Source organism: Hemitrygon akajei, chromosome 6 (genome assembly GCF_048418815.1).
Source record: "Hemitrygon akajei chromosome 6, sHemAka1.3, whole genome shotgun sequence".
Classification (NCBI taxonomy): Eukaryota; Metazoa; Chordata; class Chondrichthyes; order Myliobatiformes; family Dasyatidae; genus Hemitrygon; species Hemitrygon akajei.
This window is the reverse complement of record NC_133129.1, coordinates 120,907,685-120,934,304: the sequence shown is the minus strand read 5'-3', so window position 1 is coordinate 120,934,304 and position 26,620 is coordinate 120,907,685. Positions and strand designations below refer to the sequence as shown.

The window sequence follows — 26,620 nt, the reverse complement described above, 5'->3', positions numbered from 1 at the left end:
GTGTGTGTGTGTGTGTGTGTGTGTGTGTGTGTGTGTGTGTGTGTGTGCGTGCGCGCGCGTGCGTGCGCGTGCGTGTGTGTGTGTGTGTGTGTGTGTGTGTGTCTAGACTCTGGGTATTGAGGAGTCTGATAGCTTGGGGGAAGAAACTGTTGCACAGTCTGGTCGTGAGAGTCCGAATGCTTCGGTACCTTTTGCCAGATGGCGGGAGGGAGAAGAGTTTGAATGAGGGGTGCGTGGGGTCCTTCACAATGTTCTTTTTCACCTCCTTCAGCATTGCATGTTGTGCTCCTGGTGTGATCTTTGCAGGATACCCACTCCTAGGGAGAGTAGCAACAGTACTGAATTCCCTCCATTTGAGGACAATTTCTCTTACTGTGGACTGTTGAACACTCAGGTCTTTAGAAATGCTTTTATAATCTATTCCAGCTTCATGCATCTCTACAATTCTTCTAAGGTCCTCTGAAAGTTGTTTTGATCAAGGCACTATGTATATAAACAGACCTTTCTTGAGAAGAGCAGGTTCTGTCAGTAACTTGACTTTGTGTGTCTTTTTTTATCGGGCAGGGTACCTCTACATCCCACACCTCCGGTCTCATCTCATTGATTGGAACACCTGACTCCAAATAGCTTTTGTAGAAAGCATTACCGCAGAGATTCACAAACATTTTTGAACCTACACTGTGATTGTTTAAATGGTGTGCTCAGTATTGACAAGTGGTATAATGGTTTGTATGTTATTAGTTTAGACAAATTGTGTTTCTCTATTACTGTGACTTAGATCAGACCACATTTTATGTGGTCCGGCCCGGTGGTTGGGGACCACTGCCTTATTTAACCTGTCTCAGTGTGGTCGACTTTAGGACCTGGCAGAGCTCCGGACCTTATTTAACCTGTCTCAATGTGGTGGACTTTAGGACCTGACAGAGCTCCGGACCTTATTTAACCTGTCTCAATCTGGTGGACTTTAGGACCTGGCAGAGCTCCGGACCTTATTTAACCCGTCTCAATGTGGTGGACTTTAGGACCTGGCGGAGTTCCAGACCTTATTTAACCTGGCTCAGTGTGGTGGACTTTAGGACCCAGTGGAACTCGGGACCCGCTGCCTGCAGTGTTTCTGTTCCGGAAAATGATCATGATTGAAAATAAAGTGGAAACAATAAAGCCATTGGAAAAAGGTGAAATGCCATTGGTTGTTGGAAAAGCGTTAGGCTACAGTCGGTCAACGGTTAGAACAATTTTAAAGGATAAAGTGAGAATAATGGAGAATGTGAAAGGCCCTGCCCTGATGAAAGCTACAATTATTACTAAGCAACGCGGTGGTTTAATTATTGAAATACATACATTCCTTAAGTGTTTTATATGCATAGAAAGGTAAAATATATACTATATACTAAGACAAATGTTTGACTAACTGATGCTAAATAATACCAGATGTACCTGTTCCGACTTACTTATAATACCTAATACAATGTAAATGCTATGTATATAGTTGTTATACTGTATTGTTTAGGGAATAATGACTAGAACTAAAGTCTGTACATGCTCGAACAACAAGTGCTGGAGAGAGAACTTGCGGGTTTTCCTGATTAGCGGTTCGCTGAATCCGTTCATGCGGAACCCGCAGATAAGGAAGGCCGGCTGTAATTGCAAAGGATTCACAAACTTTTTCTTGCAACTGTAGCTCTGGCAGGAAATCTCACATCAGATTTAAAAGATATGACATACATTGAGTTGGTTCAGGCCATTTATATGTAAAATGAGCCATATGTAAAATTGCCACTGTTTTAACCTCATGTCAGAAGTGTACGGACATGAATATAAAGTTACATTGAAAGCTAATTACAGTCATTTTCAGGAACTGTTGACACACTAAACAAATGATAGATGGGAATTGTGATTAGAGGGAGAGAGCAAATGATGGTGAAATGTCTGAATTAATAGTAGCCGAGGGGCTGATGCATTATTGTGTCTCAGGCGGATTGAGGAAATGGCAGTTATCTTTCACCCTTTGCCATCTTTTATCAATAATATCTTGCATTCATATAACTCTTCAAACATTGACAGGGGCATCATCAAGTAAAATTTCACATCAAGCTGCATGAGGGATATGAGGAGAAATGAGTGGAAGGGTGGGCAAAGATGAATGTTTTAAATATAATCCTAAAGTGGGGGGGGTGAAGGAGGGAATTAGAATTGTTATTATCACAAGTACTGAGATGGAGTAAAATTCTCGTCTTGCATGCTGTTCCTACAGATCAGATCATAATGCAGTGTGCACTGAGGTAGAACGAGGAGGCGAGACCTGAGCGGGGCAGCCGCGATCATATTGAATGCTGGTGCAAGCTTGAGGGAGTAAGTGGTCTACTCACGCTCCTATTTTCTTCGTGAATAATTGAGTAAAGAAAACTGAGGCTTGGCAAAACTCGGGTGTACAGAGTCTCAGAAGGTTATAGAAGGAGGTGAGATGGGGAGAAGGGGGCGGGCTGAACATAAAATTTAAACTTTTCTTTCTTTCATTGTATTGTGTTCAATGCAGAGAAAATGTAGTTGCTAGCTGATCTGCTACCAGTACCTTGTACAATACCCTTGACCTCGAATGAATGGGCTTTGATAAAGCATTCTTCTGAATTAAAAATACTTGCAGTGAAAGAACGCTCAGGTCTTTCGCTTTGTTATCTAGCAAGTGAACCTAATTAGTGTTTACTTCATAGAAATGATTAGACAATTTATAATTCGTATGTGTGTTTGTGTGTGTATGTATATACAGTATATATATACATTTGTGTGTGTGTATGTATATACAGTATATGTATATATTTGTGTGTGTGTGTATGTATATACAGTATATATATACATTTGTGTGTGTGTATGTATATACAGTATATATATATATTTGTGTGTGTATATACAGTATATATATACATTTGTGTGTGTGTATGTATATATAGTATATGTATATATTTGTGTGTGTGTGTGTATGTATATACAGTATATGTGTGTGTGTAAATGAAGTTATGTAAGTACAGAGACTGCTGGGAATATATTTGGCAGGTCAAGCAGCGTTAATAGGGAGAGAAGCAGACTTATTGTTTCAAGTGATCACTTCTTTATCAGTCTGAAAAACCTTAGAAATCAAATATGTTTTAGTTTGCAGGGAAGGGCAAAGGGGAGTGATCAAAGAAAGTTTCAGTGATAGGGTGGAGAGTAAGGGGTTGCTGAATGATGTAAGAGGTGGTGGTGATGGTTGAGAGAGGGTGAGGAAGGGTTATTAAACTGGAGGAAATGTAGGTAGAAGAGGAAAGTGAGAAAAAGGGGCAAGTTTAAAAAAGAAACATGCTGCGATGAAATTAGAAAAGGCTTGAATGTTTAACAGTAAAAAATTGATGATATAAATCAATAACTTTATTCCGAATTGGCCAGGCTGAAGTGGGGAGGCTGGTTGTCTGAAATTGCTGAATTCATTGTTAGCTCTTGTGAGTCATAATGTAACAGATCAGAAGATGAGGAGCTTTTTCCGTGGCTGGTACTGAGCCCATTGGGAACCGTGCTCGAGGCTCAGGTCAGAGGGGTCAGACTGGGAGTAGGTGACTGGAAGCTCGGGTTTGCCCTTATGGACTGAGTGGATCTGTTCTGTTACAGCAGTCACCCAGCCAAAGTCGACCAGTCCTCCATGCGAGCACCGGTTGCAATTGCCACAGTACATGGAGAAGTGCAGATTTCTTTCAGTTTTTCTGGGAGAAACACTTGGGGCTGCAGATGTCAGGAAGGAAAAAGGTGTTGTTCCCGTTGTAGCTACGTGGGAAACTGCCTGGGGAACGGCTGTGCAGAGGCTGGGAAAAGTGAACGAGGTTATCAAAGGGGGAAATGCTACAGGCAGTCCCCAGGGTTCCCATTCCAGAGAACTGCTCAGAACCTGACCTCTTCATAAGCTGGAAGTGAAGAGCAGCAGTGTTTTGGAGAGGTGACGAGAGAGTGAGCAGGCGCGGGGGAAGTGAGTGAGTCTGCTCAGCCCGGCCCCGTTTGGGGCTCGAGAGTGCGGGTGGGGAGGGAAGACAGCACACAGAAGGGGCCCGTCTCTACCTGGCAGAAGGTGCCTGCAGCAGTCAGCAAATTCGCCTCTGTACAGTTCATATGTATTATGTGTTAAAATGTCTGGTGTTCGTAACCCAGGGAAGGCCTGAGGGGATTAGGAGGGGAAGATATATCTGATGCTGCCATCACTTTTCAAAGATGATGGAGCTTGTTGTGGACCACTCCCTCCTGGACTAGTCTCTCACTGTCTTTAATTCACTCCTGCTCTACAACCTGACCATTCTGGACTCCTCCAGTTTAGGATTCCATCACTTGGTCATTCCTTCAGGTCCCACTTCCACATTCTGTCTCTTACCCTTTTCCGGCAAAGCCCAACATTACAGCATCTCATCTGACTTAGTGCATTGTGGAATTCAGGTCTTGACACTGAACCAGACCATTTCAGGTAACAAATTTATCCTAACTGGCCAGTTCAGGTGGAAGGTCACTAGCCTGAAACGGGAAGAATAGCAGACTGAAGTCCCACACCACTGGGCTCAGAACAGCTACTTTTCTTAAATCATTCGATTCTTGAACCCACCGGCACAACCCTAATCACAACCTTTGATCACTTTGTACTAAAATGGTCTTTTTTTTGTTCTATTTGTCTTTTTCTTGTAAAAAAGTGTTTAATTTATGATGTGGTTGTTAATGCTAAGATAAAATGCTATGTGTTTGTGATGCTGCTGCAAGTAAGATTTTCACTGCACCTGTGCCTAGGACAATAAACTCAGCTTTAACTTTTTGAACGGTTATTTTTCTCTATACAGTGGCTGATTATTTCTGGTGTTCTCTGCTTTTATTTCAGTTTTGCAGCATTTTGTTCTTTCTCACTTCGAGGGACTTTTCTCTCTTTAACTTCCCTCCTCCTCGGTTTTCATTTACCTCCTTCCACCTACACCTCCCCCCCCCCCCCGCCCCCAGACAGATCAGCTGCAGTTAACAAACCTTCATCACCCTCTCTCAGCCAGAACGTAACCCAATAAAATATCAGGGTGTTGTCAGTGGACGATTCCCCTCTTCTCTGGACACTTCAAATAAATGAGTATTTGTCACATCCAATTAGTTTCCTTCGGAATTTCAATTATGATCCAAGATGAAATATTCTGTGAGCTGTCAGGATCTTCTGCAAAATTGGATTCAAATCAGTCCACTGAAATGTGTTTTTAAAATAAACATTTAATTAAACGACTTGCTTTCTTTATCAGCCAACCAGCAGGTATCTGATCCAGTATGAAAGCGGGAGCTGCTTTGTACCCGTCTCTAGTTAACAACTCTACGGTTGCCATGGTGCTTACAATAATATGTGCTACAAAGCTGGTGATACTTTGAATGTGGATTTGTGTATAAATTATTTGCAGACTGAACTCCATCTCCTTCCCTCCCTCATTCCTTCAGTTTTCCTTCACTTTGTGCCAGCTGTGCTTTAAAGACATCCAGATGGGCAGTTCCTAATCATCAAATACCTCCGCTAACAGAAGCACTGGCACTGCATGAGGTCGGTAATTGTTCCAGAGAGCGTGTTCTAGGCAGCCGTGTTAGTGCACCACTGAGGGGACCTGAGCTGTTCCCACGTCGGCATCAAAGATCCGTCCCCAAAATAAACAATGGGATCATCCTCTGCAGTGAGGAGATCCGAAGGGAACCAGCAGCCATCTCCTCACTGTCCAGCCAGTCCGGCCATTAAAATGCAGAAGTAATGCTAAACTGGAGAATGTATCCTGTGGCGTCTGACTCACCACTGAGATTGATAATGGAGCACTGATGAGAGAACCCAATGTCCTTTGCATATGGGCCTCCCCCCTCCTCAACATTCATAGTGACTCCATTCAATTAAGTGAGTAGATTAGAGCTTAGCTTATTTATTATATATTATTTTATTTCATATCTCTTATTAATTTCAGTGACTTTTATCTGTTTAATATATTTTACTGTACATTTCTGCCTTAAATCATTTAAACACATATAACATAATTCTGACTATTAGAGACATTTTAAAACAGTGCCAAGGCCGCCCAGCAGTGACGTCAGTAAGCTGTCAAAAGACCGTCAATGCAGTCTGAAGGCAGGCTCCAGCCGAGGTCTGCACTGTTTAATGGGATCATTCTCAGGCATGGAGCTCTAGCTCAATCACCCCACAGATCCTGGTCAAGTTGGTGTGGGTAAGCTGGGGGGGGGGGGGAGGGGGGGTCTGACGGTGATTTTGGAAGAGGTCTGATTTGTGAAAGCAGGAAAGATATCCAACACTATTGGTCAACTTTTGACAGAGCTTCATTGGACAATGAAAATATGGGGAGTGGGATTCAATAGCCAGCCAATACCCGAGCATCCCGTTACGGATCGTGAAGAGGTGAATTTCTGCACCTTAATGCTGTCGATATGGATCTCAGCACCAGAGGCCACCCAGACCCCACACCCCAATCTACCATCTATCATCTCAGATGCTGATTTTGTGTGATTGTCATCTTTCCTGACTGCTCTGGTCTTTGGTCAGCCCGATCAATTTTGTTGTCAATCAGTCACTGTATCTGTCCCCTGCACCATTATCTTCAGATTCTAGGGACAGGAATCTGCAGGCAGTCAGTCGAGCTCAGGAATGGGTGCTGCCAGGCACAAACTTAAAGTTTGGATCAATAATTGAAATGCTGGAGGACCTCAGTGTGTCAGGCAGCATCTGTGGAGGGAGGTAGACAGTCGACGTTTCAGGTAGAGACCCTTAAACTGGATCTCAAACCATTTGAGTTGCTCCAGATTCCAACATCTACATTCTCATGTCTCCTCTTACTAAATCATGGTCCAGCCCTTTATAGGGGAAGAATGAGTTTCTGTTAACCAGTAGGTGATGTTCCTGATTTATGGAAGCCTCTGTCTTTCCTCTTCATCTGATTTATGCATGTCTACATAGAGTTGTCATGTTGGCAGACACAGTATTTGCTTGTCCTAAAGCCATTTGATATGGAAACTGTGGCACAAAATGATTAGTTTTACTCCCAATTCTAACATATTGTTATAAGTTTTCCCCACCTATATTGAACTGAAATTCAGGCATTACTCTGCTCTTGGCCTGAGTGAATCAACATAAATGCATCCATAATCCAGGGAGAATTCTGAAAAGTGTTAATGGATTTAAACTCTGAACTACATCTGAAAAGAATGGTGCAGGCCCTCATGGTAATATTCTTGTGCCCAAGTAGTGGAGAGCACTACAAGGAGCTTGCTGCTTGAGTGAGAAAGTATAGCTGAGACAAATAGTAACCTATCCTATTCTATACCATTCCTCCAAGTGGCTTAGAAACCTAGAAACATAGAAAACCTACAGCACAATACAGGCCCTTTGGCCCACAAAGCTGTGCTGAACATGTCCTTACCTTAGAAATTCCTTAGGGTTACCATAGCCCTCTATTTTTCTGAGCTCCATGTACCTGTCCAGAAGTATCTTAAAAGATCCTATTGTATCCACCTCCACCACCATCGCCAGCAGCCCATTCCATGCACTCACCAGTCTCTGTGTAAAAAAACTTAACCCTGACATCTCCTCTGTACCTACTTCCAAGCACCTTAAAACTGTGCCCTCTTGTGCTAGCCATTCCAGCCCTGGTAAAAAGCCTCTGACTATCCACACGATCAATGCCTCTCATCATCTTGTACACCTCACCTTAGTGGTGGTACTCTCACCTCAGAGTGGAAACGTTGTGGTTTCAAGTTATTCTCTATGACTTGGATATTGAATGTAGCCTGACCATCCAGGGTCAATGAAGTGTTGCTTTGTAAGAAGTATAATCCGTTGCAAGAAATATTAAACTGGTGACAAACATATTTGCTTTAGGTGGAGATACTGTATCTACATGTACTTACCTTAGAAATTACGTAGGGTTACCCATAGCCCTTTATTTCTCTGAGCTCCATGTACCTATCCAGGAGTCTCTTAAACCCTATTGTGTCCGCCTCCACTCACCACTCTGAGTAAAAACTTACCTCTGACATCTCTACTTCACTCCCTCATCAAAAGTGTAGTAAGACACTTACTTACTCATATTTTTTTATTTGCACGACTTTCTATGTGCAGAAATTGAAATTTTTTTTTAAAACCTGCAAAAATCTGATTATCTGTTGAAGGGTCTTAAAAATGAAATGATGACTCTGCTTCTCTCTCCATAGATGCTGCCTGACTTGATATGTGTGTGTGTGTGTGTGTGTGTGTGTGTGTGTGTGTGTGTGTGTGTGTGTGTGTGTGTGTGTGTGTGTGTGTGTGTGTGTGTGTGTGTGTGTGTGTGTGTTGTTTCTAGTGTGTAGATTTATTGCCATATTTGCCAAGGTAACACTCATAAATAATTGATAAGTCAAATCATTTGGAGCATTCTGAGGATGGGAACAAGAATTGCAAACTTTCTTTTAATAATCTTTGTTATTCTTTCTCATCTCTGAAGTATTAACTCACTTTATGTGATCTGTATGTAAATAGGCAGCAGTGCTTATCCTGTGGGGAAAGATTATTTGGATTAGAAGTGCTTTAGGACATTTTAGATCAGTTGTTTCTGGCATTAGGAATCTGATGTCAAATGCAGCAAGATATGATGAAAATCTCTCTGTGCCCGTTCCAAAAAAATGAGCTCGGCAATCTCAAGTCCGCTACCAGTGATCAGAGAACAAGACAAACATCCTTACTAGAAAAAGACAGCTGGTTTGTGAAGAAAAAATCTTCACATGAATTCAATAAGATGTAATTTTTGAGGCTGTGATTAAGATATATTGTTATGTGGAGTGGAAGGGACTTTGTATTTTATGCATTGTTCTTGAACTGAGAATGCCTCGAGTTGAATGACGCAGTGCCACGTAAGCAAGAGCTCTGTCAGGATTTCACAAAGTGCAACCATCAGAGCACCAGGTGGTTAACCTGTGTCCTCTTTCACCTGACACCTGGACAGCATTCACAAACCACTGGGCGGGCATTGGTGTATGGGCAAAGACCCGAACAACGCTACCTCTGCAACACCCTTCAAGTTCACTGGAAGGACAAGGAAACCAATGCCATTGTCCTTGCCACTGGAAGTCACAGGAGAAACTGGTGGACATGAAAGTCTCTCTTCATTATTATAAGCAGATATTCTTTTGGGGACCCTCTTGGTTAGAGTCTTCCAAGAAGCACATCAAGATTTTATATTCTTAAAACCAATAGAAACAGGAAGTGATTCAATACAATTTCAATAAGTACAATGACATTGTTTCAATATTTTGTGTCTGGCAAATGGTTCCATTGAAGTGTAATATAGTGGGAGCACATTGTAACTGATAAGGAACCTCAGATGGCTCAAACACCTTTGGGAAAATCTGATTCACACAGGTCCTCTAAAAGCTTTTGAGGACAGATCCCAAGGTTAATGTTGTGAGGGCTGACTTTCTGAATACACAAATATCCCTGTTGTTGATAGAACAAATATTCCTATGACTATGTTTGACATGCTAAATGACAAAATGTAGACTGGTCTGGCAGCCCTCCTTTATTTCAGGAAGAAGAGAGTAAAATAGGTGTCTTGTTTGTCTTAAGCCAATTACGTAGATGATTATGTTGCCTTTGGCTGATGCAGATGAGAATGCCTCATGGTCATGTCAGTTTGAAAACCATTTCTTGAGAAGCCAGCTCCCTGCTGTGGACTAGCAACCTGTGGTCTGTAGGTCTTTTAATTTCAGAATTTATTGCTGCTTTTACTTTACATTTCACCAGGTTATTTTCAAAGACTGACTGGTTCTTCCTTGTATTAATACTTGCTACTCTTGTTCTGTAACTAGGATAAGATGTCCCATATTTGATAATTCCCTAATGGTCCCCTATCAACGTTCAAATATTTGAAGTAATTTTATTATCAAAGTCCATATATGTCACCATATACAACCCTGAGATTCACTTTCTTGTGGACATTTAAAGTAAATACAAAGGAACAGAATGGAATCAATGAAATGTCACACAGAAGATGGACAAACAACCAATATGCAAAATATAACAAACTGTGCAAATATAAAAAGTAAAACAAATTAATAATAATAATAATAAATAAATAAATAAGCAATATATATCAAGAACATGAGATGAAGAGTCCTGAAAGTGAGTCCATAGGTTGTGGGAACAGTTCAGTGAAGGGTTGAGTGAAGTGAAGTTATCCCCTCAGGTTCTCAAGCTGAATGGTGGAGAGGTAATAACTATTTCTGAACCTAGTGATGTGGGTCCTGAGGCTCCTGTGCCTCCTTCCTGATGACAACAGTGACATAGCCTGGATAGTGGGAGTCCTTAATGATGGATGTCGCTTTCCTGCACCAATTCTCCTTGTAGATGTGCTGAATGGTAGGGAGAGCTTTATCTCATGATGGACTGGCCATATCCACTGCTTTTTGCAGGCTCTTCTGTTCACAGGCATTGATGTTTCCGTACCAGGCTGTGATGCAACATTCCACCGCACGTCTGCAGAGTTTGTCAAAGCTTTAGATGACATGCCAAATGAGATAGAACAGATGAGATGACCAGACCAACATCCTCAGCACTGAGGTTCCTACCTACACTCACTGTTATGTTGGGTAGGCCGTGATTTTCATATGCCCAATATCAAACTCTTGAAACAGATTGTTTTTTTCATAACCCATTCACAGGAAGAGATTATCAGGCAAGAGAAGATACAAATTTGTGCTCAGAGCCTCCATAAAGAAATGCAACATGCCCATGGATTCTGGAGCACACAGTAGTTTCTACATGAACTATCAGTCCTGTTAGCACCCACCTTCCTCATCTGTGGATAGTTTGCAGTTTCCACAGATTGGACTCCTCAGCCACCTTGGAATCCCAACTCGAGTGTAATCAAATTAACCTCAATCCTGAGGGATTACCAAGGAAGATGGAGTCTGTAAAATAGGCCAAACTTCCTTCATTAAAAGGGATAACAAGTTTATCTCTTTGATAAAATCACATGATAAAGTTGGAATGTTATGGTGAGGTTGTATAAGACATTGGTGAGGCCGAATTTGGAGTATTGTGTGCAGTTTTGGTCAACCGAATTACAGGAAGGATATTAATAAAGTTGAAAGATTGCAGAGAAGGTTTACAAGGATGTTGCCGGGACTTGAGAAACTGAGTTACAGAGAAAGGTTGAATAGGTTAGGACTTTATTTCCTGGAGCGTAAAAGAATGAGGGGAGATTTGATAGAGGTATATAAAATTATGATAGGTATAGGTATAGCAAGCAGGCTTTTTCCACTGAGGCTAGGGGAGAGAAAAAAAAAAAGAGGACATGGGTTAAGGATGGAGGGGGAAAAGTTTAAAGGGAACATTGGGGGAGGCTTCTTCACACAGAGAGTGGTGGGTGTATGGAAATGAGCTGCTAGATGAAGTGGTAAATGCAGGCTCACTTTTAACATTTAAGAAAAACTTGGACAGGTACATGGATGAGAGATGTGTGGAGGGATATGGTCCAGGTTCAGGTCAGTGGGACTAGGCAGAAAAATGGTTTGGCACAGCCAAGAAGGGCCAAAGAGCTTGTTTCTGTGCTGTAATATCCTATGGTTCTATATTTTGATCTAGTGGATCTAGACTAGGGATGCAGAATCTGGTTACATTGTGGGGGCAATTTTTTGAGTCGAAAGGGAGGTAACATCTGACACATGACAGTGACCACTGCATGCTCTGAAATGTTGGACTGATGTGAAGGGCACAGATAGGGTACAGTCCGAGTCTGTTTCCTGGAGTGGAAGTGCCAAATTACTGGACACAGCTTTAAGATTGGTCAAGAGGTGTGTGGGGGTGGGGTTTGTAGTTTAAAGGTTTATAAGGCAATTTTTTTTTTTTTTTTAAACGCAGAGTCAAAGGTATCAGGAATGTGTAGCCAGTGGAGATGTTAGAAGCAGATACGATAACAATGTATGAAAGTCGTTTAGACTGGCATGTGAACATGTAGGGAATACAGGAAAATGGGCCACGTGCTGGCAGATAGGGTTAGTTAGACTGATGTCAGCCCAGCACAGGGCTGTGTCGATCAGCCCACCATACCTGTGCTGAAGGCCCTGCTTGCGCTGTACTACTCTACATTATAAAAAGGAATTGATTTATTGTTGTCAACAACTTTATTACCTCCGCACTAGAAGGTTGTACCTCAAGGCCAGGGGTCTGCCTGCGTAATCCTGATTGCCGCTCCAGAGCACTAAAGAGCGAGTTTTCTGCATGACATTTTTTAACCAAGTTCTTATTGCCCTCTTGGGTGGATCCAAAATATCCCATGGCACTACACAAAGCAAAGGAGTGAAATTCCATCCACCTAATTTCTCAACCAACATCACTAAAGTACTTTGTGGGAACTTACTGCACTCATATTTGGCTGGCATAGTTGCCAAAAGACTTTAGAGGCGATAATGTTTTTGGAACATGATGAAGTTGTGAAAGATGTCATTTTGTTTTCTTTGGAGTGTTTGTGTAAAGAAAAAACTGTTCTATGCTGATAACTTGATACTACCATAATAATAATAGATTTCCTGTCCGAAACTAGCTTCTATTTTGACACAGCATTAAAGCAATCATAAATATTTATTTATATGAACTATGACACAATAGTTGCTTCATCACTGAGCTGTTTGTAGAGACAGAGATGAGTAAACTGGTCTCAATATTTTAGGTTTTGTAGCATGCCTTAATACCATACTTAAAGGATCCATGATCCATTGTCCATTGCCTGACCACTGTCCACAACACACACACACACACACACAATTTTGTTGCCAATAGCCTTGCAACAATGCAATTTCACTGGCACATGAGGGTTTTGTTACACATGTATAATCTGTGATCACATAACCTGAGTATTCCATTGCTATTTGTAGAGGAAATACAGTCACACCATTGATATCAATGCCAATTCCACATAACAATTTGTATAGCAGATGGTTACATGGTGATATGCAGTCTGCTGAAGCAATATTTCTTTACGTTGTGACTTATGGTAGGGATTGAATGGCTTGGCAGAGTACCGCCCAACGTGAAAAGTTGAAAATGCTTGATAAGGTGGGACTGCAGGAGGCATGTCCAGGGAAGTAGGACGGCAATGAAAAATTACAGCAATACCCCAGACATGAATCACATTGGTTCGGAGAGCACTCACAGAACACAGAACCTTACCGTATGGTTCAGGCCCTTCCCGCCACCATATTGTGCTGACTTTTTGACTATCTGTAAGATAAATCTAACCCTCTCCTCCTACATAACCCTCCATTTCTATACCATTCATGTGATTATCTAAGAGTCTCTTAAATGTCCCTAATGTATCTGCCTTCACCACCAGTAGTTTCACACACCCACCAGTGCCTGTGTAAAAGACCTACAATACAATCACCCCCTATACTTCTCTCAAATGACCTTAAAATTATGCCCTTGTAGTAGCCATTTCCACCCTGGGACAAATTCTCTGGCTGCCTACTTTGTCTGTGTCTCTTATCATCTTGTACATCTCTAGCAACTCATCTCATATCCTCCTTCACTTGAAAGGGAAAAGCCCAAGCTCACTGAATCTATCTTAATAAGATAATGCCCTCTAGCCCAGGCAGTATTCTGGTAAATCTTCTCTGTGTCCTCTCTAAAGCTTCCACATCCTTCCTATAATGGGCAATGGGAGCTGAACAGAATTTTCCAAGTGCAGTCTGACCAGGGTTTTATAGAGCTGCAACAATACCTCACTGCTCTTGAACTCAATCCCTGGTCTGATGAAGACCAATACACCATATGCCCTCTTATCCACCCTATCAGCCTACATGGCAACTGTGAGGAATCTATGGATGTGGACTCAAAGATCTCCCTCTTCCTCCACACTGCCAAGCATCCTACCATCAAGACTGTGTTCCACCTTCAAATTTGACCTTCCAAGATGAGTCATTTTGGTCGAACTCCATCTGCAGCTTCTCATCCCATCTGGTCAATGTCCTGTTGTAAACTACAACAACCCGCCATGCTATCCACAACTCCACCAACCTTTGTGTCATCTGTAGACCTAGTTACCCACTCTCCCACTTCCTCATCCAAGTCATTTCACTAACAGTAAGGGTTCCAGTACAGATCCCCATGGAACAAAATACTCACCATCTTCTCCCACCCTCTGCCTTCTCTGGGCAAACCAATTTTGTTCGGGCACGGCAAGTTTCCCCGGATTCCCATGTCTCCTGATTTTCTGGGTGATGCTACCATGGAGAATTTCGCAGTCGTCAGTGTTGTTCTCCTTGCTTGATCCTCTGCAGCACCTCCACTAATTTCAAAGTGTGCACTTTAGCAGTTTCCCAAAACCTTTCCTTGCTTTCTCGCATAGGCCCAAGTATATTTCTTTAGTATCAGAATAAGATTTATTATAACTGGCGTGCGTCGTAAAATTTGGCAGCAGTGCAGTGTAAGACATAAAAGTTACTATAAGTTACAAAATAAATAAATATTGCAAAAGATCGATAATGAAACAGTATTCATGGGTTCATGGACGTTCAGAAATCTGATGGTGGAGGGGAAGACGCTGCTCCTAAAACTTTAAATGTGTGTCTTCCTTGCCAGTGGCGAAGTTTAATTGGATAGAGTTCTTTTCAGACTCCTAAACAGCAGAAAACAAGAATGAATCTGCTATGGTCAGAGTGAAGGTCAGGGATGTGAGCCTCGCTGTTGAGACATCAGCATGTACACGGGCTAACATCCCTGAGCAGTATGGATGAACATGCCATTGCTTGAGTTCTTACCTTTCCCAACCCATATGAAAACTAGGCCGTATCTGGTTTGCTGGGGGGGGCGGGGGGTAAACGTAACTCAGGCTCTTGTTCAACCAACCAAATAGGAGCTCGCCCTAGTGTGCTCCCCAATATTCATTGCTCAAACCATAGAGAGATATTCGGTCAATGATCTCGTTGGTCATCACGGGACATTTCTGTACCATGTCATAACTTTACAGCCTGCCAAAGGGTTTCAGTCCGAAACATCGACTGTACTCTTTTCCATAGATCCTGCCTGGCCTGCTGAGCTCCTCCAGCATTTTGTGTGTCTTGCTCGGATTTCCAGTATCTGCAGATTTTCTCTTGTTTATATATTGCATTAGCTCTGACATCTTACTGCTGCCAGAGCTAATGCAGTACTTAGATGGTGTTTTCTCTGTAACCAGTTGCATAAGCTTGTGTTTAACACTGCCCCTATCACTTTCTATACAGAGCCTTCATATCCAGCTTGCTTCTGGCTTCTCGTGTCTGCCGCCCAAAATCGAAATTCAGTGCTGTTTCCATTCAATAGTGTAAGGGTCTTTATATTAATTTCTGTTAATAATCCCTTATATGAAATCTTTTCAGATACTTTCTGCATGTTCAGATAAATATCATCCATTATCTATCATGTTAATTACCTCCTTAAAGAATTCAGCTTTGTTACATCTTACTCAAGAATTTCATTCTCTCTAATGACAGACTGTAGTAACTTTCACACAACACATCGAATAGGTGTATAATTTTCTAGTTTCTCTTTCCCACTGTTCTTAAATAATAGTGATATTGGCAGTTTTCCATGTCAAAAGGAGAAAATCCTCAACTGAGTGCATGGATCATGATGAAGAATCGGTAATTCTCTTAACTGTTTTCAATATTCTGTGCAACATCGATTGCTAGATTTTTTTTGTATCCATTCTTGGGCAATATTTTATATATGGTTATATTTTTGATTTATTTTTAATTTTACTTCTACCATTCATATGCTGCATTAGGGACTCATATTGCTTTAAAAAACATTAAATTCTCGACAACAGTAAGCTCCTTCAAACTGCTAATACAACCTACAGCTTTATCGCTGCCCTCTGGGACCAACACTTGCAAAGGCCTAAAATCTTCTTCGTTATTCTTCAGTTTCTCCTGCCACTACACTTCCTCAGTGGCATTCCCTTTCTAACGCTGGAATTCATCACAGGATCAAAGAAGTAGAGTGAAATAGCACCAAAATCAGCCCATCTGGTCATCATGCACCCACTTTGATATTAGTACTCCTCTAACCTATTTTGTTCTCCCCACTTTACCCTCTCCCAATGAGGCTACATACTTGGGACAATTCCTATCAGCCAATTACTGTAGTCCAAACACCATATTCTTTTTGAGGATATGGGAGGAAGCCGTTGAACTATTGCGGTCACAACAGCAGATTTCACAAAGACAAGAAGCAGCAGCTTACAACTGTCCAAGCTCCTGTCTTGCCCAGATCTCTTTGACCAGCTCTACCATGACCTTTTAAGGGGTTAAAGATTAGATTTTATTTGTCATGTGTATGTTGAAACATGCAGTGAAATGCATCATTTGCCCCAAGTCACAAAAGTGAGGATTGCGCTGGGCAGCCCAGAAGTGTCATGATGCTTCTGGCGCCTGCACAGCGGGCCAATAACCGTCCGACTTTGGAATGTGGAATGAAACTGGAGCACTCAGAGGAAACCCATGTAGCCATGGGTTAAACATACAAACTTCTTCAAAAAGCAGCAGGAATTGATCGTAGGCTCTGTAAACTGACGTGCTAACCACTACCCTACCATGCCCATATCTTCACCGTTAATCCTTCTGCCACTCACACTTCTAAATACTGGAAATACTTTGGCCAACAACCATGCACTGCTATTTTGCCTTTTTTAAAAACATTTCTCATTAAATTACCACTCACATAATCTGTTATTTTTGCCTGGTCTTCCCATTATTGCATTACTTTTGGCAATTATTTATCATTTGAATCTGTCCTCATTTCTTTACCCCTCTTTTTAATTTCTGCCTGTGCTCTAAGCTGACCATTAAAAGAGCATTTAACCAAGTATTTTTCACATCTTGGTCCTCGCCTAACCACGGTACAAATCCCAATCCCTTACTGTTCTTGTATCAACAAAGGGGAACGCGTCTCTCCCATATCAATCCTTTGACTGCATGTTCATTTCTGGACCTCTTCGTCTTTTTTTAAAATATATTAAAATTTACATATTAGCAGGGCAATAATCATCCCCAGGACCCCACCTTTTAGTTAACCTTGAGCTCTTCCTCCTCAATAGTTTTTTAAAAAACCTTCAGAGACATTTGTCCCAGTGTGAACCACAATTCCCTGTCTTTTTTCTTGGGGCAGGCTGGGAAGAAAACCAGGCAACACGATGGCAGGACAGACTCGATGGGCTGAACAGCCTGCTTCTGCTCCTATATCTTATAGCCTTGTATCACTGAATCCCCATCATACTTCCACTTTCCCCACATCAAGACACAAGAGAAAATGATCCTTAGTTTTATTTCCATGTGACAATTTAGTCTGGTAAAAACCTCAATAACAATAATTCAGATTGCCTTTAACAAAAAGTAAGGTGCAAGAGAAAGATGCTGGACAATTGCAAGGGAATGCCGCTCTTGGGCCAGAAATCAAACCTCTTGAAATCCAAATGGTTACATGCCACAACTATTTAAAGCTCTCCGTTGAACCAAAGGATTCTTGTGCTGTAGCAGCCCAAAATCAGGCTCTGAAGAATCCAGCAATAGACTCAAACGAACCTGGAGACTACAAAATAAAAATAGCCAATTTTCAACTTGAGGAAAGCTTTCAATAGTCGTTGTAAATAGTCTCAAGTAAAAAGAATAAGCATGCAACATGAGTGATCTTGCTAGAAACAGCAATCGCACGGAAGTTCTCCACAATGCTACCACTAAGGAGCCCGAACGCACATCTCCCTCTCGGGCAAGCGGCAGAATTCCATTTGTAGTCTGGCTACTCAGGAGGCAGCACTGGAGTCAGATCAGTTCATCCTTGTTCTCCCATGTTCACGAAAATGCAAGAATTCCTCAATGCTGGCAACTGGTTTTAAGGAACTGGAAGCAGTTGTTTTCTTTGACACTAAAGACTATTTACAGATGCTTGCATGACAGGATGGGGGAGAAAGTTACTTAAAAAAAAACCCAAGGGGGCAAATATCCAAACTGGTCAGCAAACTCTTCTTAATCAGAAGCACAAGGAAAACTTGGAACTGATTTACAAGCATATCCATGGGGAAGGTGGTCTGAAATAATTCAAGTGTTGGCATGATTGGTACCCTTCATACTCAATGTTCATCGGGAAGGCTCTCCTTGTTTTGAGCCCCTGCATCAGGAATATACCTGACTTTATGTGCCCAATGGACTGAAGGAACATGTCTCACAGAGAAGCTTCAGTGAATAAGAATGGATTCTGCCATTCCATAACACCCATTCTGTAAATAAATTAACAAAAACCTTTGCCGTTACCAAAGCTCAATGGCTTAACCCAGGATTCTGGAGGTGGAAGAGTGCCACTGTTTCATCAAGTAGCGGGCAGCACAAAAATAATAAAGACGGGGTTAGATATTTTGGCAAGTGTAGCTAATAAAGAATAGCTCTCTGCATTTACCGAGGATCATGATAAGAGGACACTAGCTTACTCTTTGCCCCAACATGTTCAGATCAGTGGAACCAGACCTAACTTTAAAAAAAGAGACCTCATCAAAAGGTGTACAAGCGGGGACTCCAGAGAGCTCACCCACTAGTCCCTTCCACATGCAGACAAAAGATTCCATTATTTGAAAAACATCCCACTTTCAGTCAATCAGAAATATCTTCACAAGTAACAAATAAATTTTCAATGAGAAAGTTTAACATTGTCAGACACAAGTCATATCAATTACACCAAAGTATTCATACAAAATTATTCATTAATATACACATGTTGCAAATAAACAAAACCTGTTTCTGTAAACCAAAATGAGATATTATATATTACATTTATATACAATGCATATAAGAATCACAACAATTAGGTAGAATTAAGTTGGGCCAAATGCACTGCAAAATCTATAGAATATGAAAAATACATCTGGGCTCTGTACTAAAATTAGTCCAAAAACCACTGCTTTTAGGTGTGTGAAAACAAGCCTACCAAAGTTAGTGGATGCTGCCCAGTCCATCACTGGTAAAGCCCTCCCCACCCTTGAGCACATCTACACAGTGGTGTCACAGGAAAGTAGCATCCATCATCAGGGACTTCCACCATCCAGGTCATGCTCTCTTCTTGCTGCTGAAACCAGGAAGGTACAGGAGCCTCAGGACTCACACCACCAGGTTCAGGAACAGTTATTACCCCTCAACCATCAGGCTCTTGAACAAGTGGGGATAACTTCTCAACTTCACTTCCCCCATCACTGAACCGTTCCCACTACTTATGGACTCACTTTCAAGGTCTCTTTATCTCATGTTTTCAATATTTATTGCTTGTTATTATTGTTCTTTTTATACTTGCACAGTTTGTTGTCTTTTGCACATTGGTTGGTTGTCCATCCTGTTGGGTGCTGTCTTTCGCTGATTCTATTGTGTTTCCTGTATTAACCGTGCATGAATCATGGGGTTGCATACATACTTTTATAACAACTTTGCTTTGAACAAGCAGAAAGCACGGTTAAAATGTCCAACTACACAATCACTTAGACCAAATCATGCATGCTTCTATTCAGGGAAGCAGCACCCAGCTTTCCTCACTAAATCCTGGGCTCCCATCTGTATTCTCATAGAGGTAATCAATCCTGCAGTTTGTCTGTCCTCCATTGCCAGAGGTTTAACCCTTTTGAAGGGAGCAAATGCAAACAATTTTGTTGTCCCTCATCAACGGCATTGATTTTTGTAAAATAAGGAAGCTGCATCTCACAATGATAATGTTAAGTGGTAGCCCAATTAAAGAGGAAGAAATGATACTTTCAAATGTAGGAAGCTATGGAAATGTTATTCACAAGGTTGCAACACAAAATTTGCTGTTTAACATGCACAGCTTTCACACAATACAGACATTCATGAACCGAGGCAATGGCAGACAATGGTACCACAAAGAATTTACTGCCTTGCACTTCCCTTCCCTCTTGTCTGCAGAGAGGTTCATAATCCCATGAGCTCTGAGCAGGAGTGATCTGGACTGGGATTCCAGGCTGACTTTTCTACTTCTGATTATAATATTTCTACTTAGACGGTAGAAAAGCATAAAGCTAGGACTGGGTCTGCATTATGATCAGGTTCATACATTAAAAACCCTTCATACATTAAAAACTTCATGTCAGATATTTCAATATAGTTAAAGGTATTATTAAAAGCAAACTTGTTCATCACCAACTTTCCATATAGAACCCTGCTCTATATGGCTATTACTATACTACTAAGAAATCCAAAGGTGTCTACAGAACTTTGTTCTTCAAAATTAATAAATTACTGTTAATATGAATGGTTGTCCCACTCATTTGAGTTAACACCCTAAATGCCATATGATTACACGATCTACTTCAATAAAATAGTCTTAAAATAATCCCCGTGCCTCTATTCTCTTTCTGAACATGTACATTTTGACAATGATTTACTGTGTGCATAAAGTTGTAGATAGACCCTGCTCCTTTTAATTGTTCCACAATCCACACCATTTTCTCCTTCTTTACAGCAATGATATTGAACTTCAAATTTTAATGGAATTAATTATTGCCTTTCAAGTGAAGGTCTGGGTTAGGTGAAGCATTGCTTCGTAGGGAGTTTCCAGCAGCCTCAGGTTTTGGCTGAAGGATACCGCCTCTATTTAATATTTAGTACTGAATGGCATGTGGAAAGGCAAAGAAAAAGTCCTTTTTTAGGTTCGCAATCAATAAAATCTAAATTTAGATTCGGGTAAATAGTATATTAATGATCCTCGACACTCTTCAAGAACTCATTTTTCATTTCGATGTGTCACTTTACTGCCTCATTATTCCCCAACTGCTAGTGCCAGACTAGTAAAAATAATGTAGCATTATTCCAAACACAGGAACCATCTTTTAAAATGCAATTCTGCCTCTGGACTATATTCATTATAGTCACCTTCAAAGGACAGATTTTTTTTTTAAAAACTTGACTCAAGAAGCTGTATTAGATAGTCTCAGGAGATGAGGAAAACCCTTTCCCTTGGACCTCCCACTGGCTCATCATCGTGGAACGTATATCCATATATTTCAACTCGACAACAGCATATCACAACCATAATACCACAGACCTATCCAACATGATTCCACTATCAAGTATGGCAATCTGGAGAACCTCAGATCACCCTTCCCTTGTAGAAGAACAAAGTAGCAATACATTCAACTAAGAGGACTAGCATGGTCTATAATGTGCTTGGAACTTCTCTAAATCTTGACAATTCCATCTTCAAACAGACTTATTATCTATCTGCACAGTAGATGATTGGCTAATCTAATGTCTTTAACTTTGATCCCCTGTCAACGTCAAGAATCTTTCAAAGCTGTTGTAAATATAAACCACTTCAGTCAGGAGTAATGCTGCCATCTGGTATGATTAAAGTGACTGTGTTCTGACCTCAATGAATCACTGAAATTTTACAATTTGCTCTCTTCCAGGCTTCATTCAACGGAAACAACTTCGTCTGTAACAATCAAACAAACGCTCACTCTGTGGTATTTGAACCTCCATCACCAGATCATCTCACAGATCTCAAAGGCTGGCACGTAATCAACACAAAAGTCCATCACAAGTTCAGAGTTACATGGTGTATTGTTTAATGTCTGGATTGAAATCATCATTATAAATGGGGGAAAAACACTGCCGGGGTTGTAAATCATAAATAAAAACAGAAAATGCAGAAACACTGAGCAAGTAGGTCACGGGATCTATTGAAAGAGACAAAATTAATACTTCAGGTTCAAGAACCATTATTGATGAAAGGTCTTTGACCTGAAATATTATTTCTGATTCTCTGACTGCTAATTGCTTCCAGTATTTTGTTTTTATTTCAGGATTGGACAGACTCCAATCATTGACATCTAGCACAAAGACTCAGTCATGCACTCATACAGCTAGAGTCATTACAAACCTCCTTAAAGAGCTGCCCCACTTATCCGTACAATCCAGCCTTTCCCTCATAACCATAGACATCCTTGTGATAAGTACAAGTACCTCATGAAAGGGTAACATTACCACTGCTCTTTCAGGCAGCGTTGTCCAACTCTTGGCGACCCTCTGTGCTAATTAATTTTAACCTACGGCTAGCAAGACCATACACCCTCAATTTTGCCAAGTTTAAAAATCAGACCTAGTCACAAAGTGACATCGAGTAATTAGAGGACAAGAGAGATTCTGGAGATGCTGGAAATCAGGATCAACACACACAAAATGTTGGAAGAGCTTATTGGGACAAGCAGCATCGATGGAAGAAAATGAATGGTCAGCATTTTGAGCTGAGATACCTTTGTCCCCCACAGACCCTGGTTAACAATATAAAACTATTACTCCTAACCTTAAACTCCCCAATCTAGGAACTGCCTACTTTGATCAGATCATATTTAACTAACTTTGAGCAAAGATGGCTAAAGGTAAGTCTCATGCACAATAGCACTGAGAGGGCATTGGTTAACAAGGTTGGTACAAAAGTACATTTTCAGGTTGACAGACCGTGACAAGCAGAACACCAGAAGAATCAACCATTTGGGCTCTGACCATACGATCAAGTCAAGAATGTGGACAAACAGACGCATCACTCTCCACTTTGAGGTTCAGCAACTTAAATGGGGCAAACCTCCAGTGTACGTTTCCTCTCAGCTGACACTTCAGCAAATCATGGCTAGGAGCAGCTTCCCTTCTGAGATACAACCCATCTGCTCAGCACAAGCAGAGGGTATTCGGCCCATCAAATCCATGCCTACTTGAACAATCAATGTAAACCCTTCATTCTTCCTACTTCTAATTTCTCCCCACATTCTCAAACTCTCTCCAAATTATACTACTCACCACCACACTTGGGCAATCTACAGAGGCCAGTTAACCTCCCAATCCGCGCATCTTCTTTATGTGCAGGGAAGCAAGAGCACCTAGAGGAAACCTGCAGTCACAGGGAGAACAACATACAGTGTTCACACAGACAGACCGGAGTTCAGGACTGAATCCAGCTCACTAGCACTGAGTCAGAGGCTGTCTACTAGCTCTGCCATCTTCCCATCATTCCTTCTACTAGGCCAAGAATCTCTTCAAAGGAGGAGCTTTCATATTGTTGGAAGCTTTCTTTTTGTTGGTGACCAAGTACCCCAGCTAGGATCATGAACCCATTCTACAATGATCTCAAACTCACTCACTTTCCCCGACAGCTGGATGGTTTACTCTTAATCACCTTGGTGTGGGATGGTTGAGCAAGAATCAATAGTGGGCAGCTGTAGGGAAAGAAAACTAAAATGGGAGCTAAATTAATCAACTGCAGGAGGAGAATAATCGTAAGAGGCACGAAACTGAGCAGGGAAATCGTGAAGAAGCATTGGATCCTTGAAGCTGGGGCTAAATTTGTAGGGTTTTTTGTGACTGGTGAGGATACTGAATACTGTAGAGCCTGAAACTACCTTGAGCAAAGTAGTTTAATTAAAAAACTAAATTAAACAATTAATTGAATTAAGAAACACTTCAGGTACAGTTAGGTGAATGTGAGAACAGGCTTGAGATACTAAAAAGGTCTGATCCAGTTACAAAGCACAGAAGTGGGCACTCAGAATAGAACAGTACAGAATATGGTAAGGACCTTCAACCCATCGGGACCTCACCAACCATGATGCCAATCTAATTAATCCTACCTGGATGCACATAGTCCATATCCTTCTATTCCACAGCTGCTCAAGTCCCTGCCTGAATGCCTTTTATAAACCACTCTCCTATCTATCACCTCTCCATTCAGCACAGTCCAGGCATCTACCACACCCTTAAAAAGAAAGTTGCCTTGCAAATCTTCTTTAAACTTCCCATCTCACCTTAAATCTCCAAATCCCTGGTATCTGACACTTACATCCTGGGAGAAAGACTGTCTGACCCTATCTATGCTCTCAATTTTGTTAACCTGTCTGGCCGTGCTTGTTATGGTAAAATATGAAATTGTGTCAGATTGAAATATCCAAATTCTCACATTTGCTTGGGCTAATTTTGGAACCAAACTGGGGCTAGGATGAAACCACTTACAGGATTGACTCAACGGTTGCCTAGGTACTAGGAAGAAGGTGTAAGAGAGTACCCAGGAGCAATAAAATGCAGATAATGAAAAAATTGAAATCTCTCTGGAATGAAAATATAACAGAGGAAACAATGAACTGGCAAATGCCACTAGGATATGGGTGACACAATTATTTGCTCTTGCCAGTTACGTGCTATCGCCCAATACCAATTTCAGTCCCAAAATATTCCACCGTAGAAAGCTGAAGAGTTATGTTACAAAGGGGGGTTTTCTTAGACCCTGTTCGAGGAAGAATTCTCTTACTATTGCCTCTTGATGTTTCCAGTCCATGAGACGTAGTTCATTCGGGCACACCAGAGCAGACTCAGCTCAATGCTCTGATTCCTCCCCAAGTTATCTGAAAATAGAAGGTTGGGCAAGAGCAGGTTGATCTTCAATGGCAGGGAGATGCCCATTGGCACCTTGGAGACACACACAACTGCAGTTGCTGAAATCTGGAGCAACAAAGATCTGCTGAAGGTAGATTAGCATCTAGGGGTGAGATTTTGCTTTAGGCTTTAGACCTGAACCGTCAGCAATTACCGGTACTTTCTCCTCACAGATGCCGCTCCAGCCGCTGACTTCCTTCGTGCTGCTTCCCCTTCCCACCTCGCACGGGGACACCGCCCAGTTAACAAACCCCCTCCCAAAGGGGAGTCAAGGGTTTAACAGGGGAAGGAAGAGGTCACCAAAAAAAAAGGGTAACCCCTGGCCAAGCTTATTGTCCATACTTTGCCTTACACTGCATGATGTGTTTGTACAGGCGGTCAGTCCTGGCCTGCACCATCTGAGCGTGTTCCTCGGACAGGAACCCGAGCTGCGGGGCCAGCGGCTCGCTGGCCAGATACAGGGCCAGCAACTGGCCGGCAGCATCCCGGGAACGGTGCAGCTCCGTGATCCGCCTAGCCGTTTCCTTGCGGAAAATGCACAGGGTCTTCAACAGCGACTCGTGGTAGCGCTCCCACATGGGTAACACCCGGTAGCCGTGCACCAGCCCCGCCTCGTTGTCGATGAAGACCAGGGAGCCCTGGGGCGTTCGGTGGAGGTTGTTGGTCGACCGCTCCATCACCCGCGAGTCCCACTGCAAGCTCAGCAGGTTGCTGGCCAGCCGGTCGAAGTTCGCCGTCAGGTAGTCGAAGAGGACGAGGTCGGACCACTGGGCCAGTTCCCGCGCTTGGTGCTCCGTCACGTTGGCCAGCTCGTCCGCCCGAGGGTGCAGCCCCCTGCCCCCGGTCCCGGCCCGCAGCGGCGGCGGACTCACCACGTCGCTCAGGTTGCCGATCCACTCGGACAGACTGACCACCGGCCGGTCCGCCCAGGGCGCCGCCTGCACCTCACGCCGGACCCTCAGCCACTGTTCGGCGTTGGTGTTGACCCGGGACAGTGCCAGGGCGGGCACGTTGCGGACGCCTAGCAGGCGGGACAGGTAGAAGGAGAGGGTCTCACCCAAAACCTGGTCCGGGTTGATGCCGTACCTCACGCAGGCTCGGCTACCGTCCGCGAAGGTAGCCAGGCGGTTGGACAGCCTCCCGCAGCCCTTCTCCAGGCTGACCAGGCGCGAAGAGCGGGCTCGTTGCTGCCAGCGCTGGACGTGCCTCTCCGAGAAGCCCGCGGACGGTAAGCGGTCGGCTCGCTCGCTCCAGAACACACCCTGCTCCACCAATGGTGCCAGCTCGTTCCCGGTCCGTCCTGGCAACGAGCCGCTCCTCCTCGTCGTCCCCGCCGCTTCCTCCTCCTGCAGCGAAACAGCGAGAAGACTTCGGAAAGTTTTAGCAGCAGCAGCAGCAGACGGCGGCGGCGGCGGCGAGGGATCCCCGGGCTCCGAGGTAAGGCTCAGCCAGCCCAGTAGGCAGAGCAGAGCCAAGCCGGGCAGCAGTTCCCTCATCCCGCCCCGGCGAGGGTGCGGGGTGGCCGCGCCGTCTTGCTCCCGGCTGGGGCTCAGGGTTATCGCATCCTCACTCCGCTTCAGCGCCCGTTGTCCCGCCAGTGCCCACCAGCCGGGATGGGGGAGGCACCGCGGCTTCCCATTCCTTAGCGCGTTCCCACCGAACGATCGCCCCGGCTCTCGCTGCTCTAGGCAGCCAGCATGTGATTGAGGAGGGTGGGACTTCCCCTCCTCCCCTCCTCGCTCCTTTACGGGGAAGCCGGGCTCCAGACCATCGAGAGCCCGACGAGTAACAACAGGCTCCCCTCACCCGTTCACTACCCCCTTCAATCTTACAAGTGATTTTACTCCCTTGACACACTGCGTTGCTCGCTCTTCCCTTCCTTCTGCAACTTAACCCTTTCCTTCCCTCCCTTGTTACTTTTAACCCGTCTTTCGCTCTGCTCCACTGAGAGGCTATAAACCGGGCATTAAGCCCATCGACCCCAGGTCGATTATTAAACGCCCGCTATTCCCATCCTAGCCCATTTTATTTTCTCCTTCCCTTCTATCATCTCCTGTGAGATTCCATGACCGTCCGCACAGGGGCAGTTTACAGTGACCAATTTATTTACCGTCCCGCACTTCTT

At 43.0% G+C, this 26,620-nt stretch overlaps 1 protein-coding gene across 1 annotated transcript; it reads right to left on the bottom strand.

Annotated features, from left to right (window-relative positions):
• Positions 1-17,334: 17,334 nt before the first annotated feature.
• Positions 17,335-26,596, bottom strand: fjx1 (four-jointed box kinase 1). Its single transcript, XM_073049140.1, has one exon. The coding sequence runs from the start codon at positions 25,989-25,991 to the stop codon at positions 24,825-24,827; it is 1,167 nt and encodes a 388-aa protein (XP_072905241.1). The 5' UTR covers positions 25,992-26,596; the 3' UTR covers positions 17,335-24,824.
• Positions 26,597-26,620: the final 24 nt, after the last annotated feature.

What these genes read in the sequence shown, in the direction of transcription:
- fjx1 (XM_073049140.1), bottom strand. Translation starts at nt 25,991, where the DNA reads ATGAGGGAACTGCTGCCCGGCTTGGCTCTGCTCTGCCTACTGGGCTGG.